Genomic DNA, 18,502 nt, shown 5'->3' with positions numbered 1-18,502 from the left:
CTGTTCAAATATTAGGGTTTCATGATGTACGAAAATGAAACCAAAATCAATTATTTCTCAGACAAACCCAAAACAAAACAAAAAAACACCCAACCGAATTAATTCAATTAAATCCCTAAATGCGTGACTGTTAAAATCTGAACACAGCCACACCCTCAGTTATAGGGTGTGCACACTTGTGCAATGTTTTTTTTTCTATTGCGGTGTACATGCTATTTACATATTAAAATGATTGCTCTAGTTCTCATTCGAACAAGTGTGTGTGGACTTTTTATATGCAAAGCATCGAGAGCAGCAAGTGACAGCAAATGAGGAAGAATTGAGGTTGATGAAGTCTCCATCATCCCGAGAGCCAAAGTGGAGTCAATAGAATGTGACAAAATGGCTGAGCATTAAAAGCTAATTTTCTCTGTTATGAACACACACGCTCTCAAGCGCTCTCCTCTTTTCACTATATGTAAATAGAGTGCATCACTCACCATTTAATAATGCGCGCGCGCACACACACACATGCACGCACACCTCATTTTGATGTGCATTCACTGGCTACTGCTTGTTTAGTGTTGAACATTCTTTTTTTTCTACTCACAGACTAAAAAGCTAAGTAGCCTCCTGTGCCACTGTGCTCTTCGCTGCTTATGTTTGATGTTGCCACTTCAGTATTATTAATTTCATATTCCATTAGCTCTTTATTGCCCCGTGTGTGCATGTGTGTGTGTGAGTAGGACAAGAGAACCTGGCGCGGACGCTACATTGAATGCCATGTTTGACGAGCTGGCTTTGACACAAACTAGCTGTAAGGAGGATATAATTTTGGTTTTCCTAAATTAAAGTGCATTATGAGTGTACTTTTGAACAGCAGCTTCGATTGCCGTAACATAAAACAGTTCTTTTCAATTAAAAGAGTGAAATGTAAAACTTTTTTTTTTTTGATATGGGTATCAAAAATGATCGTATTAATGAAACGGCTGACATGGTGAGGTGTGTTTCCATAGTTACTGGTCCAAAGGTGCTCACCGTGCTGGGCAGGGAAGTGACGCTGGAGAAGACCTGCGGCTCCGTTGCAGACTGCACTTTCCATGAGCTGTGCGGCAGAGTAAGTAATGTTATTGACCTCATATCCATATATAGTGTACCCAGATTAAAATTGTAAAGAATATAACATCCAACATAATAATTTACATATTTTTTTTCAATGCAATTGAAATATCCACAGATTTTCACCCTATCTTATGTGAATAGCGGGGGTGGACTGTACTTTATTACTTGTCTACATGTGCCGCTGCACCATTTGTGTTCAAGGCAATGTAGTAGATTGAGATTTCATTCTATGTATTTTTTTTAAGTATACAAAGTGTAATTTTATGCTGGCTTTTATTCAAACGGAGGCAATGGGATTTCTAGACTCGGGCTTTTACGGAATAGTCACTTTGAGAGAACAAACGAAAAGTAAGAGGCAAATTTCCCTTTTTACCTGGCGGGCAACACACAGCGAGGTCCCCTCTTATTGATAAAATCCACTCACAACCCATGACAACTGCTCACATAAAGCATACCTCCTTAACACCGCATGTGCTTTCTTTCATACGTATTGTGCCAGACTTTTCTCTCCGTCGCCGGCCAATTTTCCGCTCAATGTCAAAAAGCAAGTCTATTGATGTGCCGCTGAATAGTTGGACGCCGTTTTGTCTGCGTTGTGTGTTTGTCATTCACTCTTGATAGAAGTCTGGCGTCCTTTTTTTTTTCCCCAATGGCAAAGTAGATTGAAAAGATATAAGAATAAAGTGTCTTTTTCAATTGAACGTAGTATGTTGCGTAATGGGTCATTTTTAAATGCATTGGATTGATTGTGAACTTTTTTAGTTTTGAAAAATGATTTAGCCACAAATGCTTACACAACACACGTTCCCCCCCCCCAGTCTCTTGGTGCAAGCGACTACTTGGAGATGGCGCGGCTCTTTGACACGGTGTTCATCCGTCGCATTCCTGTGCTAACGCTGCGCATCAAGGACCAAGTTAGACGTTTCACCACCCTTGTCGACAACTTCTACGACCATAAGTTATTCTGGCCATGTCACTTTTCATGCTGCATTTTTCATGATTGCAGGGAAAGAAAAAAATAATCGGACTGTATCTGACTCCCACAGGTGAGAGTCGTGATTCAAGCTGCGGCTCCGTTAGATGAGCTGTTTGTTCAAACCGGAGGAGATGATGAGCGGGACCAACAGCTTCTGGATGACTTGGGCCTGAAGGAGGTACGGTTGCCATCACCCCCTTGGACACGTCCGGTAGAAGCGCTCTTATTGTTGGTCCTGACCATAGCTGTACATCTTGTCTATGTTCAGAAGGTGGCAGAGCGACTGAGTCTTTTCACAGCTGAGGAGGAAACGTTTGCCTTTCAAAGAACTGTTTCCAGGCTCACGGAGATGCAGACCGACACGTACTGGATGGAGGGAGATCGCAGACAAACGAAGAAACACCTCAACACATAATTTTCACTCGTGGCTACCTGATGTGTATATTTCATATGGAAAAAGCAGAATACAAAATAGGAATTACGGGATAGAAATTATGCATTGTTGTTGAAAATATTGAAAGGCTAAGAGTTAACTGAAAATGAAAGTATGGATGGATGCAATAAAGTGTTTCATGATTCTACATGGGTTCATTTGTTTAAGACATTACGTTTTAAATTCAGGTTGGAACTTTGTTTTTTATTCAAGGGGGTAAATAACTTATATCATAATTTACTGAGCCGGGAACGTACAAGTACTGTAAACGTCGCAATGGAACGTGCATAGTAGTTAGCGGCTGCCCTCTTGCGGACAAAATAGGAACATGCTCCGGTGTTTGTAGTCATTTCTCTTGTCCATTTTCATCGATCTCATAACGGTGACCCCTTAGAGCTCAACTAACCATTTTGGTGCCTTCTTGGAGGCGTTTTCAGCAAGTGTAGCAAATCTGAACATTCCTTATTTCCCAAGCAATGATACAGAGGGCGGGTGTTCAAAATGTATTTGTTTGTGAACGTCCCTTTTTTCGCCAGTAGATGGTAGCAGAAGGCCACCAGTTGCTACAAGGGATGAGCTTCTCCCTCTTCAAAGATGAGGTCATCTTCATGCACCATTCCAGCCTGGACCAGCCTTCTGCTACCTTGGCCAACGCACAACAAAGAGAAATCTGCTCCCGTTAAATGCGTTGTCCTGGATAAATGACTAGTGAACAGTATCACGCCTTACCAACTTTAAATGGATTTTGACCATGCAGTAGTAGAGTATGCAAAGCCCCTGCGCACCCACGCATACAAAAACATATTTAAAAAAATGTATATGCACATTGTAATACAATGTGTTAGTTGACAAGCCAGACACAAACAACGACTGGCACAGATAAACCCGCTTCACCTTAGTGACAGGGTCACCCACTTTCACCTTGGGGTCATGTTATATGTCAAGTTGCATAATGACAAGCCAGTAAGCTTATGTTCTTACAATCTTGTCTTCATCATTATAGTCTTAACGGTGGTGGTGGTGGTGGGGGTCAGAATCTAAAACATGATATAATGTTTAGTGCCATTCAGGTAATTATGGGTGGGGCATGATTTTATTTGACCACTAATTTAAATCTAAATTCACTCCACTGCATGTAAAAAACAAGGCATTTTAAAGTCATTTACTATGACAATGATTCTGCAATGCCATCTCGCTAAATCTCATTTCGGCTGCCAAGGTAGGCACCTTATCGTGGTCTCTCCCTCGTGAGCGCGCATTCCTACACGAGTGGACGTGCACCGTGCAAGACGGGCAGACAAAGAGGACCGCTTGTATTGGTCACGTCAAGAGTGAGAAGGACAAGAGGAGGAGGAGCGACAACTCATTTGCTCGGTCTCTCTCTCGCTGGCTACTCAAGGAGATGACGTCATCCTTGGGCCAGGTGGACCAAGCTGGAAGGGAGGTGGGCAGGGAAGGGGCTGAGTTTCAGTGCTGCCCTGACAGAGTGATTGACAGGTGGTTAAAGGTACACTTGGAGTGAAATAGAGTGATATTATTTGTTCAAGTAGCGATAGCAATAGACTTACGACAAACAGTATTGATTTCGTATAGTTCACAGATACACTGTTGATTTAGATATCGCAACTCCTCTCAGCTCATCAGTATGGCACTAATGTCAGCTATTCTTTGTAGAGGATAAAGAATATGACTGAGCACTATTTATGCTCAGAGTTTGGGCGCTGCGGTTAACATATAAACGAGCATTAAGATAGCAGACTTAAAGGCTAAGATATGTGGTTATTTTAAAGTGCTGATTTGTTAAAAATCACTTTATTAAAATGATTTGTGTGCACATGTGTTAATGCACTATACAGTAAAATGTTATAATGCAAATTAATTTTATTCTAGCAAATAAAAAATTCATATTGGTTTTATTTCAAATTTATATTCCAACTAAAAATGTATTTGTATGAACTCAATTTGCTGAAACTTTTTTGAAGCCCAATTCTCAAAGCCTAAGCACCAAATGAAAAACCACTAGTCAATGCCGAGGTAAACAACTGTTCCTGGTAGTTCCATTACTTTTAATCCCAATTTGGATGCAAACTTTGACTCGATGATTGCAGTCTGTCTGCACTGACATGTTCAGACGTGTCCTGCTACTGCAGTGTCTCTTTAAAAGGCGCAACCATGCAGGAACAGGATCTACAAGGGGGGCTGGACCTTGATCGCCTCGCACGCTGTCTGCGTAATATGCGCGCGCGTGTGTGTGCGTTGCACGCGTGTCGAAGAGAGCACATCGAGATACAGTAGAGTAGTAAGCCGGAGTGAGGTGGCAGGCAGTCTTGGGAGGAAGGAGAAGGCGATGGCATGCGCGCGACTTTCCAGGATGTTTTAAAGTCTTGCTTTCTCGAGATACTCGAGGTAATTCTTTCGGTTCTGGTTTGAAACTTGAGTGTTTTTTGGCGTGCGATTCACGATTATCGTTCAATTGTGTTCCTTCCACAGACGTTGAAAAAAGACAACCAGTGCGCGCGAGCCTACAGTGGAATAGTAACAAAGAACGGGAGCGCGCATTGATGGGACGCGACTTTGACAGCTCTCGGTATCGTCGCTCGTAAAGTCGAAAAGTAAAGGCGGACATAATGGCCGAGCCCGCGCTCCCCGACGCCGTGGCCATCGACCCGGACTTCGAGCCCCAGCAGCGGCCGCGCTCATGCACCTGGCCTCTGCCCCGGCCGGACTCGAGCACCACCAAGCCGGACGCGCACGATATCATCCCGGAGGAGGAGGACGACGACGAGGAGGGCGCGCATCACCAGCATGGGACCATCGTCGGCAGCGGCTCCGGCGCGGTGACGGACGACCAGAGCAGCGGCAGCCCACTAGCTGACGGCGCGGTGTCTTCGCCCGGCCAGGACAGCGGCGGCTCGCCGCTCTCGGCGCACTCTCCGCCCACCGCCTCCGGAGCGCTCACCCCGGGCGGTCTGGCCGTCCAACAAACCCCCAGGAAGGCTTCATCTCGCCGCAACGCCTGGGGGAACCTGTCGTACGCCGACCTCATCACCAAAGCTATCGAGAGTGCGCCGGACAAGAGGCTGACATTGTCCCAGATCTACGATTGGATGGTCAGATCCATCCCTTACTTTAAGGACAAAGGAGACAGCAACAGCTCGGCTGGATGGAAGGTAAGAAGATTCTCCAACGCGCACACGCACAACTCGGTCAGCCCGGTCCCCCTCCTTCCTCCATCAAAACAAAAACAAAAAAGCATGTGGCTTGTCAACACGCACCCGAGACCCCTGCACACTTTTTTTAGGAGGGGGGCGGCGGAATGTATTTAGAACACTAGTTGTTTTCAACTGTCAAATTCAAGATCAAAAATGCATTTCATTCATCTTTTTTTACTTGCGGTAAATTACACAAGCATGCACATGCACACGTTTATATACTATATATAATCCCACTGAATGAAATGGTTCAATTTAAAATCATTAGGTCTTTGAATCAAATGTATTAATTCAATAAACAATGTGGGAAGATCGTTATCAATTTAATCTATTCATGTGGTTGGAAGTGTAGCAGAAGTAATGTTTACTACCAGAATATTCGACACGCCACTCACTCGGGCGCATAACATAAAAAGCGTTCAGTCGAAATGACACGGAGTAGCTGTGCCTAATGATACGGCCGTTGGTGACGTTAATGCAGCGCTCCATTGTTTCTCCCGTTGCGAGCCATGTGCATGACAGTCGTCCTCGGAAAGACAGACACAGAGAGCCGTTGTAACCGGTTGATCTGGAAACACACTAGCCTAGTTTGTGTACCTCCCAACAGCCATTGTCGTTAATCCATTAGTTATGGTAAAGATAGAATGTAAACGTGTCAGACTAGAGATGAAATGAAGTCCTTTGCTTTGACAGTCGAACCAGATGCCACAACAAAATATGATTAAAGCAACACATGCTTGTTAGCTATTTGTTATGTCAACTCCTGGCAAGGAACCGCCAGTGTGTTGGGTCAGGTAAGCAAGGTTGCCGCAGCCACGAGGGGGAATGATTACATAACAAGTACGCTGTTGGGATTTGAGGTGGACCTTTTGAGGGGAGTGCTTTGAAAGGCAATGATCAGGAAAGGATGGGGGAGGGGCCGAGCTAAGATGTGGGCTGTGCCAAGAAGGTGCAGCAGGCCAGGGGAGGAGCTACTGACAATTCTGACAGCAAATGAATAACGATACAATGCTAGCTTGACTTACAGGTTTTCAGTTATATAGCTCGTAAGCCCCCGTGTACATTTCCAGGGGTCTGTTGACCCCCAAAACACTGATCCACAAAATTCAGTATGACCTAAATTTAAAAATCTGAACTGATACCTGAAATAAGTTCCACACCCGTGACCATTCCGATAAAGGCTTCTCAAGTTTTTCTATGCTATCTGGCAAAAAGTTTGTTTGTGCGTGGATATCAAGGCCGGGTTAGCTTTCACCATGCAGGGGGGCAGTTACTCCTGGAATTTCGGGCATGAGGGCCCGAATGGGAGGGTGGAGTGGTCTCACGCCTGATCTGTCCATAAATCTTGGCAGTCTTTTTTTAGTCCTCTAAACAGAACCCCCCACTGCTACCAAAACATTAACACATCATCTAAAGCGGGATACACACACAGCAGCCATTTTTACCACCTAAAATCCATTTGGAAAATGCAATCATGTGTGTACCTCACTTACTAATCAAAGTTGGCACTCACCCCCCGGCCATCTCACTCTTAAAAGTTTTGCCGGGTACAGTCAGGTCGAAGAACTCGCAGTTTCACGCGGGCAGGGCACCTTTTGTTGAGAAGATTTGTTGAGCAAATCCCAGTAATCCCTCTGGGTTTCTCTCCCAGGTTCCCACTTACGTCACTTTATATCTCTTGTCAGTGAAGCATTAAGCTCGGCAGAACTAGGTCAAGATGCGTGGAAGTCAGTCAAGGAAATATCTGATCACTTGGAACAGTCAGCCTGTCCTCCTCGCCACTAGTTGGCGCTACACTCTGGCGCTTTGACACATCGGTGAATCTTCAGGTGTGTCATTGTACAAATACTATTGGTATTGGTACTTAGTATCGCTGAGTGAATACTCGTCTGTGTTTTTCACCCCCCACACCCCAAAGTGGATTTCAAGCCAAGAGGGGCAGCCAGAACTCTGGAGCTGCTGAAATGTGTGCTCAGAGATGTGTCAGGCATTAACGGAGGTGGCACTGCCCCCCAAAATAGTACTTGTACTTGTAAATGCGCTTGTATGTGTGTGTGTGTGTGTGTGTCTTAAATCAGAAGATTAGGTGAATCCATGTGTATTTTTATGTAAGCATGTGTGTGTGAGGAAAAGTATTCCTGGCTGCAGTGAACTTTGTGCTCTGGTGTTACTTAACCCCCGCTGTAACTGGCCGCCTCTTCCCAGCAGCTGCAAAGTTATGTCACAGCGACACTCCGCGCGCAAACACGTACACACGCACGTCTTTACTTTTCACTAATTTAACTTTACGAGGCTCTGACGGCCCCTACGCACCTGCATTAAGAGGGACGAGTCGCGCTGCTCCATCGCCGATAACAGCTGAGCCTGCTCGGCGTGTTTTTAACCTTTGCATACCGCGCCCCCGCATGGGCAGACATGCACAGACGTATGCGGCGCTTGTCCGCTCATGTTCGGGCTCAGAAGGGGCTTCTGGTTGTTGCACACCGAGCGTCAAGTTGCGAGGTGAGGAAATAATAAAGTGGCCCACAATAGCGTAAAAATTCAAAAAGCAATTCCACTTAACAAACGGGAGTGAATGTAAAGCATTTTTTTAAAGGCCAACAAGATCTTACCGTATTTGTGAATTATTCATTCATTTTCTGCGGCGGCGCTAAATCATCTGACAGATGACCTCGTATTTATTTGTTTATTTCGACTTGATCACGACAACAAAATATTTAGGCAGGGAATGAAAGGAAGGAAGCCACCCGATGTAAGAATGCAAAGGGGAGGGGCCGGGCGGGGAGGGGCCGAGTCAAGGGAAATTAACAAGCTTTGCTCCCAAAATGGTGTAATACAAGTGCCCTCTGGCTGTGATTCCCAATGGAGTGCTTGGTGGGTGGGTGGGTGTGTGAGGGGGGGTTAGGGAACCCGCCAGCTCCAGGCACCCCTCGCAACGTCTGAAAAGTGTCAGCCAGCCCAGCCGGCCTCGAGGCTCTGTTCTGGTTCCGTTTCCAATCAATGGGCACGGTTGGTTCGGTGAAAGAAGCTCGCCCTTGTATTAGGAATTTCATCATGCATTCATATGCGGTTATCATGAATTTCCTTGTTTTTGGCCCGTGGCAATGACTTTACACGACAAGGCAAAGCAGAAATGGGACAAAATATCGATATTGCTGCTGTCAGCCGTTCATTTGGTCAACAAAGCAAAACGATCAATATTGTAGTGAAGCAACACTTCACGCACGTGGCTGAGTAACCGACAAACGCTAACACAAGAATTAGCGTCGACAAAGGCCGACCAGCCGGTGCTTTCATTTCAAATTCCTTTTGAACTTTCCTTTGCGCTGTCGAGTCTTCTGGCTCAAGTTCAGCCAGAGAATGTTGAAAAATGATCACGGGCTTCTTTTAATTGGAACGAAACGGTAAAAGGAAAGAAAGCGACTCGGCCGTAGATGGCGCCGCCCCCGCCCTGCCGGCACGACCCGTTCTCTGTTCAAAGGCGCCTCTCAATTATTCAACGCGCTCAGGAGGAATTTAGAATGCCGTATTAATTTTTAAGAGCTGTTCTTGGCTAAAGGCGAGTGTTATTTTCTTTTTTGCTGCATCTGTCTCGCTTTGGACCTCCGTCCCTCATTATTTTCCAGCTAGCGTCCTCGTTTGTCTGAATAAAAAAATGTGGCGTCGGCAAAACAAACAAGTAGCTAAGCTTGCTTGCTGCCCTTCAAACCCATTTGGAGTTCTAATGCAAGGAAATTAAGATTTGATTCGCACAGGTGTGCCCTCCAAATTGTATTGGCTGCTTAGTTTTGTGTAAATTAAAGGCGAAAAGCATCTCAAGGCCTGTTGAGTCGTGAGTTTTTTAGCGGAACTTGCTGTCAAAGCAGACCTCTCCCGCTCCAAACGAGCAGCTCAGCAGTTTGGATTTCTATTCCACTGTTGATGCGAGAACGTAATGTTTCGTTCTGGTAATTGCAGAGCTGAACTTGCAAGATAAAAAAGTACGACGCAGACAAGCAACTTGTTGCAAAACACTTCTGGACTTGCTATCGACTCTTGTTCGGCGGTACTGCACGGTTCTATTTCGAGTATTAGTGGTCAGCCCGGGTTCCATGCGTGCCGAACCAATTCCATACGAGTGATGTAAACCGCTGGTGCGTGGCAGAGTAAGCTCACATTACAGCGGGTTCGAAGTTTTATGTCGGTTATGACATTTGCGGTTTTAAGGATAGAACAGCGTGCAATGAACTATAGTGACTTTTAAGACTTTATCACATTATTTTTTTAGGGATATACGTTTGTCTATTGTTTATACTTTCTGTCCACATGTGTTGCTTTACCATTAGTGTTCAAATATTTGGCACTTCAAGGGTTTTAACACTGACTAATGATGCTAACTGTTAGCGTCACAATGATGTTTTCCCATTAAACATTTGCATTAAGCTAGCAGGCTGTTCCTACACTTGTATTGTTTGAAATACACAATGTTTAAGTCTCTTTGTTTTATGTTCAGTTTTACAGTAAATGCAAACTTCCTATAAGCTTCCTGTCGAAGAGAACTGACTGGAAATGAAGCTTTTTTATCCCCAACCCTCCTTTAAAATCATCAAAAGAGACAAAACATGACTGCCAAATACCGGCCCAACTGGAAATTCACGTTATGCCGACGACGCTCTCTGTATGTCGTTGTACAAAACAAATACAAGTTGTAGAAAAGCAGCAATTACACAGATGACACCCATAAATCGTCTGTAATTCTGTCAACACAAAACGCCCCTGTAAATGCTTTCATGCAAACCTTAACTTGGCTCAAGGTTTTATCCTGGCAGGATCACTTGTACCAATTTTGTACTTACAAAATTATTGAATAATGTCTTTTTTTTTCTTATTTTAAGACAAAGTTATCCATATGCATTCATAAAATCTTAATAACAAATCATAAAACTTGAGTATTGGAAAAAAATACTCTTTGCCTGGTAAGAAGAAATATGATGGCAGACAAAGAAAAGAACCTATTTTGCCTTGATTTGAGATATTAAGTTTCAGAATTTTTGTTTGCAGTTTAGATGGACAATGTAAAAGTGCCAGCTTGGCTTTAAAACTTTAATTTGTTTTTCTTCGGAGCCCGTCTCGTTCAATTACTCAGCCGAGGCAACGTGGCATCACTGAGTCGGTAAAGACGCTCGTCCTGATTAACAATTAATCGACTACGACCAAGCTTTCCGTGTCAGGATGGGGGTGGGAGGGGAAACGATGGAGGGGGGGCTTCAATCTAGGTGTGCATTCCTTCTCTGTTATGCTTCTAGTCCAGATTGATGGCAACAAATTAAACCAGGATGAAGTGATTTGGTGGCCTGCTAAATTGAGCTAATCCAGCTGTGTGTGGGTGTGTGTGTTTGTCTTCATACAGCCCCACTCTGCATATTTTAGCTACATGGTCCACATATTAACATCTACTTGAGGAGAGGCGCTTAATTATTTTTTTTTTCCAAGTAGATGACAAGAACAAAAAATGGTACATTTGGATTGTGGATTTTTACCTATTTCGGCTAGGTCAACATGTCCGCACAATGCATGCCACCGTTATTATGAACTACAACAGCTCTCGCTGTAGACACGATTGCTTCAAATGTTCCGCATCCTCCACGCGTCATTAAAACAGGGGAATGGTGTTTGTTGTTTCTTTTGGGTGTAGGATAATTAGTTGCCATCATGGTAGAATGCAAAACTTGTTGCAACAGGGTTGCTCAAAGTGTTGCACATTTAAAATATTTCAACATTAGAGATAGTTAAAACTAATACCGGCCTTCCATTTCATTTTCCCTCTCATCTTAATAGTTATGGTTTATGATGCCTATGCAAACCTTTGTTTGCACACCTGGCTTTTATGGAAGAGTGTGTGTGTGTGTGTGTGTGTGTGTGTGTGTGTGTGTGTGTGTGTGTGTGTGTGTGTGTGTGTGTGTGTGTGTGTGTATGTGTGTGTGTCTGTGTGTGTGTGTGTGTTAGGGTAGAGGGGCGGCAGTGGGGGTTGATAAGAAAGAGGAGACAATATGCAAGGCAGTCGATATAGGTCAATCTAATAAGTATGACCTCGCCTGGTTGCTGACAGTGCGATAAGTGACGAGACCTTTCGCTGACGATCTGAACGCTTTGTTTGACTGCTAAAAGACGTCCGACTGAATCTTCTCGCAAACCAGTGCAGACTGCCGGGTGGGTGAAATCTGATCCCGAGGCGCGCCTTACTCGACGAAATGGAAAGGTCACGCTTCGACTGGTGTCCCGGTGACCCCAAGAGAAACGGCGGAGAAGATCAGTCGCCCGCAAACCTTCTCAGTTGAATTCAACAGGAGAGTGATGCATTTGCTGCAAAGACTTAAAGCATAGACGCTACAGCCGTGGGCCATAACCGAGGTTACGGGTCGGATCCTTAAACCGGACGGATGTATTTGACAGCCATTTGTGGGAAGAATTTAAGGTGTCAATCATTTCTCTTGTGGGTCCTAAGAGCCTACCTAAGTCTTTTTTTTTTAATTCTGATGCAAACTCATGAATAACAAAAAAAGGGATTGTCTGACAGGTAATCAAAGTGTGCCAAGCAGTGGCGAGCTGTGCATTTGGTACCTGGGACTTCATTGGGGATTTAACCAACTTAATCTACCTCTTAATCCTACCACTATCACGTGGCGATTATGGAAACCGTCAGGACTATTCTATAAGACTGCACTACAAACAAAGACATTGCTTGGTGCTGTGACCAAGAACAAAAAAAAAAGCTGCTTATCTAGTAAGAGTGCTTTAGAGCCTATTTGGCAGACAGAACTTTCTGCGTTAGCCTTGGTTGAGTCAGAGTCCCACTCTGCACCATTATTCCTATGGTGTTCCGCAAGGTTCTATCTTGGGACCCCTGTTGTTTTCATTGTATTTGCTGCTCCTGGGTTCTTTCCTAAGCAAAATTGCACACTTTCTCATTGAGTCCATTCATGTTACTATGGTCCATTAACTTAAGTACTGTTACTAACTTTAGCTGCTTTCATTTGAGGGAGGTATTTATTTTTCCACCTGAAATTTCAAACATACAGTATATTAAGATTTAGGCATATGGACGCTCAAATGATTCACTTGTTTTGTGTTCTGGTTGCTATAGCTTTTCCAGGCTTCTTATTAGTCAAATTGAACTGGACTACTTGGCATGGATTAAATGCTTTACTTAGTCTGTGTTTTAGGAGACTAGGTAATTTAAAGACTAGTTTGATTCATGCCCCCCCCCCAAAAAAAAAAACGCAGAACATATTAAGGAAACGTGTGCATGAATGACTCTCACACATTATTACTGAAGCCACGTGGTCAGACTGCTGGATATGCATTTTGATGGTGCTCACTAAGGAGCTTTGTGAGTAGTTTGAGAGCACTCTGCATTAGTGAAGCTGCATTTCTCTCCCCTTTTCGCTCATCTTACTGTCCTTCCTCCTCCTCCCATCCCTCAACTTGCCTTTGCTGGTCTCGTGTGGCTTGCCGGGGCATGGAGAATGGCCAGTGGTGTGTTACTATGTGTTGCTTATGAGAGCATGAAATCCCTCCAAAGCCTCCAGGCACATTCAGCCAGACACAGCTCGATTCTACACACAGAATGGAGGCTATATTAATAGCGTGTGTGTATGTGTGTGTTTGAGGCCATTGTAGGTGCATGCATGTGTGATTCCTCTCAGTGTGCGGCTCATCCCTGCGTTCCCACGGCGACCTTCCTCACCATCTGCCAATCAATCGGGAAGCCATACTTGCAGAGATTGACATCGCAAGACTTTTTTGGTGTGGGGGAATTAGAGTGCTAGTAGGAAATACACATTACATGGGAGGGGAGGGGCGGGGGAACGCACCCAGTCAGCCAATGTTCATGCATAGAGGAATAGTCTCAAACACACATCTCTTATGTCAGTGGCTCAAGGCTTTTGTGTGTGAAGGGGCCCTTCTACAGTGGAGGCTTTGTGTTTGCTATGAATACGTAGGCGAATTTGTGTGTGTGTGTGTGGGGGGGGGGGGGGGGGGGGGGTTAGAAAGTATCGGGAGGGGCTAATGCAGGGGAAAGCCCTTGGCTTCAGCTGTTGTTATACATTTTCTGACTTTAACCCCCCCATTTCTTCTACTCTCCTACAATCTAGTTTCTTTGCTGGTCACTTGAATACAAAAAGGCAAGGGGGTAAAACTATCCATTTTTTTAATGGTAGGTTGGTTGTGGAATGCATCCACGTGATAAACTGGGGTTCACCGTACTGTGAGAGGGGGTTGTACATCGTTCATGTGACCTGGCCATCGGGTCAAGTATGCACACATTCCCCACCCTGCAGTCTTGTTACTTTAGATTTAGCCGACGCTAATTAAAAGGAGCTATGCCTTATGTCTTTGACTTCATTGAGTCTCAGCATGAAAAGTACATTGGAGCAGATGCAGCTCCTTGTGCGCTGAGCAAAGGTCATCGCAAAACTGTGCTTATTACTGTTACAGTTGATAGCGGACAGCCTGTTGCAAAAGGTTGAGATTGGACACACATTTTGCTGACTTGAGGGAGAAAAAAAAAGGCATTCTTGGAAGAAATAATAACTTCAAGCAAAATAGATAAGAAGTACTAGGAAGAAAGTGGTTACATTGACAAAAGTGGTTCTGCTGACTGCTGCTGACCAAACATTATTCCAAGAAACACGTAATGCATTGATATTGCTTTATCTTTTCTTTTCTTCATCTTTTCAGCTTTTTTTTGGTCAGGCACATCACCGCGTCTAAAAGCGCTCAAACGTTTGTCTTTTTCTCTTTCCTTCTGTCCTTTCGTTATTTTGAAAGGCAGTTTGATGGGTCAATATTGTGCAGGAATCCATTTTCATACGAGCACTTTAGTCAGTGTGTGTTCATTATTCATGTAGCTCCATCACCTCCCATAGCCTAAGCTGCTTGCTTGAAAACGCTTGTGTGTGTGTGTGTGTGTGTGTGTGTGTGTGTGTGTGTGTGTGTGTGCGTGTGTGCGTGCGTGCGTGCGTGTGCGTGCATGCGTGCGTGTGTGTGTGTGTGTGTGAGACACAGATGTGTGAGCCAGACCTTTGTGGACTGCCAGATTCCCTGAGGATGCGCTTGTCCTCAGTTATCGCTTTGCAATGACATCACTGTGAAAGGCTTTTAGTCTGATTAATGTACAGTGTATCTGCATTTGTGTAAGCGTGTGTGTGTATGTTGTGTGTGTGTGCGTGTGTGTGTGTGCGTGTGTGTGCGTGTGGGTGTGTGCGTGCGTGCGTAGGTGTGTGTGTGTGCGTGTGTGTGTGTGTGTGTGTGTGTGTGTGTGTGTGTGTGTGTGTGTGTGTGTGTGTGTGTGAACTAGATCCACCTAATCCTGGCGTGTGCATTAACATGCAGTATAGGCCCAACGAAATTACCTAAATCCTGTCTTCATGGACCTCAACGTTTATATTAAGACAAGGCTCATGTTTTATTAATGGCATATTCCGTAGTACGTTCATTAACGAATTTCCGATTTACGAGTTTTCAACCCAACGCCAGCTTCCGACGTCACTCGCCAGACCACGCCTGTTTATTTGGAATTACGAAATTTTGGGAATATTATTAACCCCCCCCCCCCCCACACACACACACACACACACACTTTTAGTATTCAGCCTTCCTCTCCGTAATCCATCATTTCCCCGAGCCTCCGCACAGTTGCGGGCTCCGCATAAGCCTCCATCTCTGTAAATATGGGTTAGTGTGCCTCATGCAGCCTGTTTGCACACCCCCCCCCCAAACTCTCCTTTCTCTCTCTCCCTCCATGCTGCTTTTCTTGGCATTTTTATTGTTATGCACTTCCTCTCCTTTCTTGCCACCGCAGCAAAAACAAAACGGCGCAGGGTAAATAAAAGGCCGAGTGGGATAAGATGCAATTTATGTGTAAACACATTTGTTTTGGACACTAGTGTACATTGAGTTGTTATGTAAGGGCTTGCTCCGGGTGCCAAGAGTCAGTTGGCTGCAGATTGAATTTTCCATGACGCCTGCTGCCAAAAACTGTGTATAAGTGTCTTGTGTGAGGACTACTGCTTTATCTCTATCATTGGATTGTGTCAAAATGATTCTCAGATGCAGTAACTTCCATCATATATGCAAAACACAATTCAAAAAATCCATTTTGGACAATTCCATGCATCCAACTTTGTGGGAACAATTTGGATGGTAACATATACACACTAAACAAGAGGGGTCCAAGAAATGACCCTTGAGGGACCCCACATGTCACGGCCATGAGGTCAGATTCAAAACTGTCGACAAATACAGCCCCAAATAACTCTGCAGAAGAGTAAATAAACAGGCCACTTGCATGATGTACTTATGCTTGCTTGGCATGGGCCTAAGAAAAGAGCAATGTCAAATATGGGTCACCAATCCTGTCTCTAGGATGAGGGTTCGTCTGTCAACACTTGTTACACCATAAGATGAGGAGGCCAAAGGAACATGTGTCTATATTTGTCGGTCTGAGCCTCACTCAGCCGCTCATTCTTGTTCACTGCGACTCCCCTCAGCGAGGCTCTTCTTCGTCTTTTCACCGGCCCGTATAATTACCCAAAAACTGTACGGAGACAGTGCCGCGGCTCTGCAGCCATCTGCCGCCGTCATTGGCTGCTCGGCGCTCCGACTCAGCTCGCAATTGGCCGTGGGCCTCAATGCGGGATTCAATCAGCTGGGTGGAAGTGTATGTAGGTCAGTGTGTAGCGATGCCCCCACCCCCTTTCCCTTCTCGTCTCCTCCAGCATCTCAGCGCTCTTGTGTTAATTGGCCGCCTTCCAAGTTTGAAACCCGAGAGAGACTCGAGGCGAGAGCGGAGAGACGGGAGATGAAGCGGGGAGGTTAAAAGAGGAAAGGAGGTTGACGAGGGGACGCAGGGGGGGGAGGATTTGACATGGTGAGGCCTGTTGCACTCGGCGGTGCAATAGTACAGTATGTACACACATGGAAACAGATGGAAAAATAAAAAACACTAATTTTCAACAGCACGTGTACGCAATAGAGACAAATTTCCCTTTATGCATGTGAGATCGCCAACTACTGGCCTGTCATGCGTATTGCACCATTTTCAAGGTCAGTGTACGTATTAGTGGTAAGAGCGATTAGATACAAGTTCGAGAGGTAACATGACATAAATGACAGGAGCCACAGCAGCTTGATGGTTTATCTAATCTGTTGGAATCGGGATTGTGACTGTGCACGCACATACACACACAGGCCATTGTGTCACGGCGAAACACTGTCGCGCCGACAGCCCCTTGTCCTCTTGCAGCTTTTTAACGAGGCGGACGCTGCTTGTTGCTGAATAATTCACACTAACCTAAATTCTTCCACTGCCTTTTACACCCAACACACACACACATGAATCCTGAAACACCCCTCCACCCTCTAAGCGGTGGTCCCTAGGCGTCGCCCGTAGTAGACCAAGCCAGACAATTGTCAGACAGAACAAGTAAATATACTTTATTTAGGCGGACTATCTGCAGTCGCGTCTCTGTGCATCCTTCACGTTAAAAGTACGGCCCCCAGCAGTTTGCCTGCCCAGCAACCAACCCTCGCTGGCCTTCTATGCCCTTTTTTTGGGGGATTTCGGCGAGATGATGATGTAGCACCGCCCACTCGCACTAAAGTACACAGAGGCACGTCTGGCTTGTTTCTATTTTTTTTGCTCTCCCTCTGCCCTGGCTTTGAACTCATTAGGATGGCGACTCTTCCCGAACTACCCATGCGCACGCACATTTGCACACACTGAGTGACTTTAGCTTAACTCGACCCACCGACTGGGCCAGCCACTGACCCACTTAGCGAGGAATAGAGCACCAGACAGACAGCAGACTTTCTACTGCAGGGCATTCTGGGAAATAAAACGAAGAGACAACAACAAACAATGCATGCGCCCCGACACACATTTGTTTTTTATCAGGTACTTGGATATTTATTTTTCTGATGATTTTCTGTATTACATTTGGATAGACTACAATGTGGTATTTTGTTTAGCAACAATCAACAACGTACACACAAACGTCCAGACATGAGCTGCGGTGAACTTGCAACTCGACGACTCAATTGTTGCGTGACCAGACAGAGGAGCAACGTGTCGGCCTACCTAACGTAGCGCCGCCACTTCCCCTTTTTCCGGCATTATTTCTGTTATTTTTAGCAGACGCTGTGAGGCCACTGACTGCTGACTGCACATGTGAGCGCATCGTAGCCGTCTAGATCGAGAAGGGTTACGCACTGTATTGCACTCAAAACAACTTTTGCAACTTCATTTCAAAACAGGTTTGCACAAAAGTAAATAAATCCATCTGCTAACCAAAACAGCAGTACCGACAGAGGCACATCCGTTTGTTTTCTGTCGCTAACCAAAACAACAGCTGATACATGACTTAGCAAGAGCTGACTGTGTTAAGTATGCCACATATTTGTTTAGTCCACTTGGGAACATAAATCAAAATATTTTTTAAACTATATTTTGACTTCACACAAATTAGCCCAAATAAAGGCCGCACCCCAAACATTGATTGTGTAGTTGAATAAATAAACACTATTTGTGCAAAAAAATGTCTTTCGCAAGATTTTAGTGTGTGCAAGGAGATCAACAACACTCTACTGTAGCTTCAAGAGGAAGTTGAGGTACTATCAGCAAGAGGCCCTCCCGACTAAAAAGTGCTTTCTTTCCACTCCTGTCCCCTGAACCCCCCCCCCCCCCCCCCCAACTCTACAAAGATTGCCACACAAGCGCCAAAAGGATTACCAGAAACT

At 45.0% G+C, this 18,502-nt stretch overlaps 2 protein-coding genes and 1 long non-coding RNA gene across 6 annotated transcripts in view; 2 read left to right on the top strand and 1 right to left on the bottom strand.

The window, feature by feature from the left end:
* afg1lb (AFG1 like ATPase b) overlaps positions 1-2,658 on the top strand; it is a 16,967-nt gene extending 14,309 nt beyond the window's left edge. Inside the window, exons 10-14 of one of the 3 annotated variants that reach the window (XM_088361622.1) lie at positions 726-796; positions 996-1,096; positions 1,920-2,060; positions 2,148-2,255; positions 2,349-2,658. In XM_088361622.1, the coding sequence (XP_088217748.1) occupies positions 726-796; positions 996-1,096; positions 1,920-2,060; positions 2,148-2,255; positions 2,349-2,492 (565 nt within the window). In that variant the 3' untranslated portion in view covers positions 2,493-2,658. Of the gene's footprint in view, positions 1-725; positions 797-995; positions 1,097-1,919; positions 2,061-2,147; positions 2,256-2,345 lie in introns of all 3 variants that reach the window. The other 2 variants (XM_088361623.1, XM_088361621.1) reach the window with 2 other exon arrangements.
* Positions 1-8,448, bottom strand: part of LOC148381957 (uncharacterized) — a 16,225-nt gene extending 7,777 nt beyond the window's left edge. Inside the window, exons 1-3 of one of the 2 annotated variants that reach the window (XR_015854337.1) lie at positions 8,335-8,441; positions 8,036-8,191; positions 1,018-1,084 (exon numbers count right to left, since the gene is read on the bottom strand). This is a non-coding gene — a long non-coding RNA (uncharacterized LOC148381957). Of the gene's footprint in view, positions 1-1,017; positions 1,085-8,035; positions 8,192-8,334 lie in introns of both variants that reach the window. The other variant, XR_015854338.1, reaches the window with a different exon arrangement.
* The window catches only part of foxo3b (forkhead box O3b), a 27,227-nt gene continuing 13,425 nt past the window's right edge, over positions 4,701-18,502 (top strand). Inside the window, exons 1-2 of the mRNA XM_088361617.1 lie at positions 4,701-4,916; positions 5,001-5,680. Coding sequence (XP_088217743.1) covers positions 5,138-5,680 — 543 coding nt within the window. The 5' untranslated portion in view covers positions 4,701-4,916; positions 5,001-5,137. The remainder of the gene's footprint in view (positions 4,917-5,000; positions 5,681-18,502) is intronic.

The sequence above is a fragment of the Syngnathus floridae genome, chromosome 19 (assembly GCF_059516105.1).
Source record: "Syngnathus floridae isolate MCC-2025c chromosome 19, RoL_Sflo_1.0, whole genome shotgun sequence".
NCBI classification, from domain to species: Eukaryota; Metazoa; Chordata; class Actinopteri; order Syngnathiformes; family Syngnathidae; genus Syngnathus; species Syngnathus floridae.
Note: the sequence above shows the minus strand (reverse complement) of the source record. Positions and strands in the feature narration are given on the sequence as shown.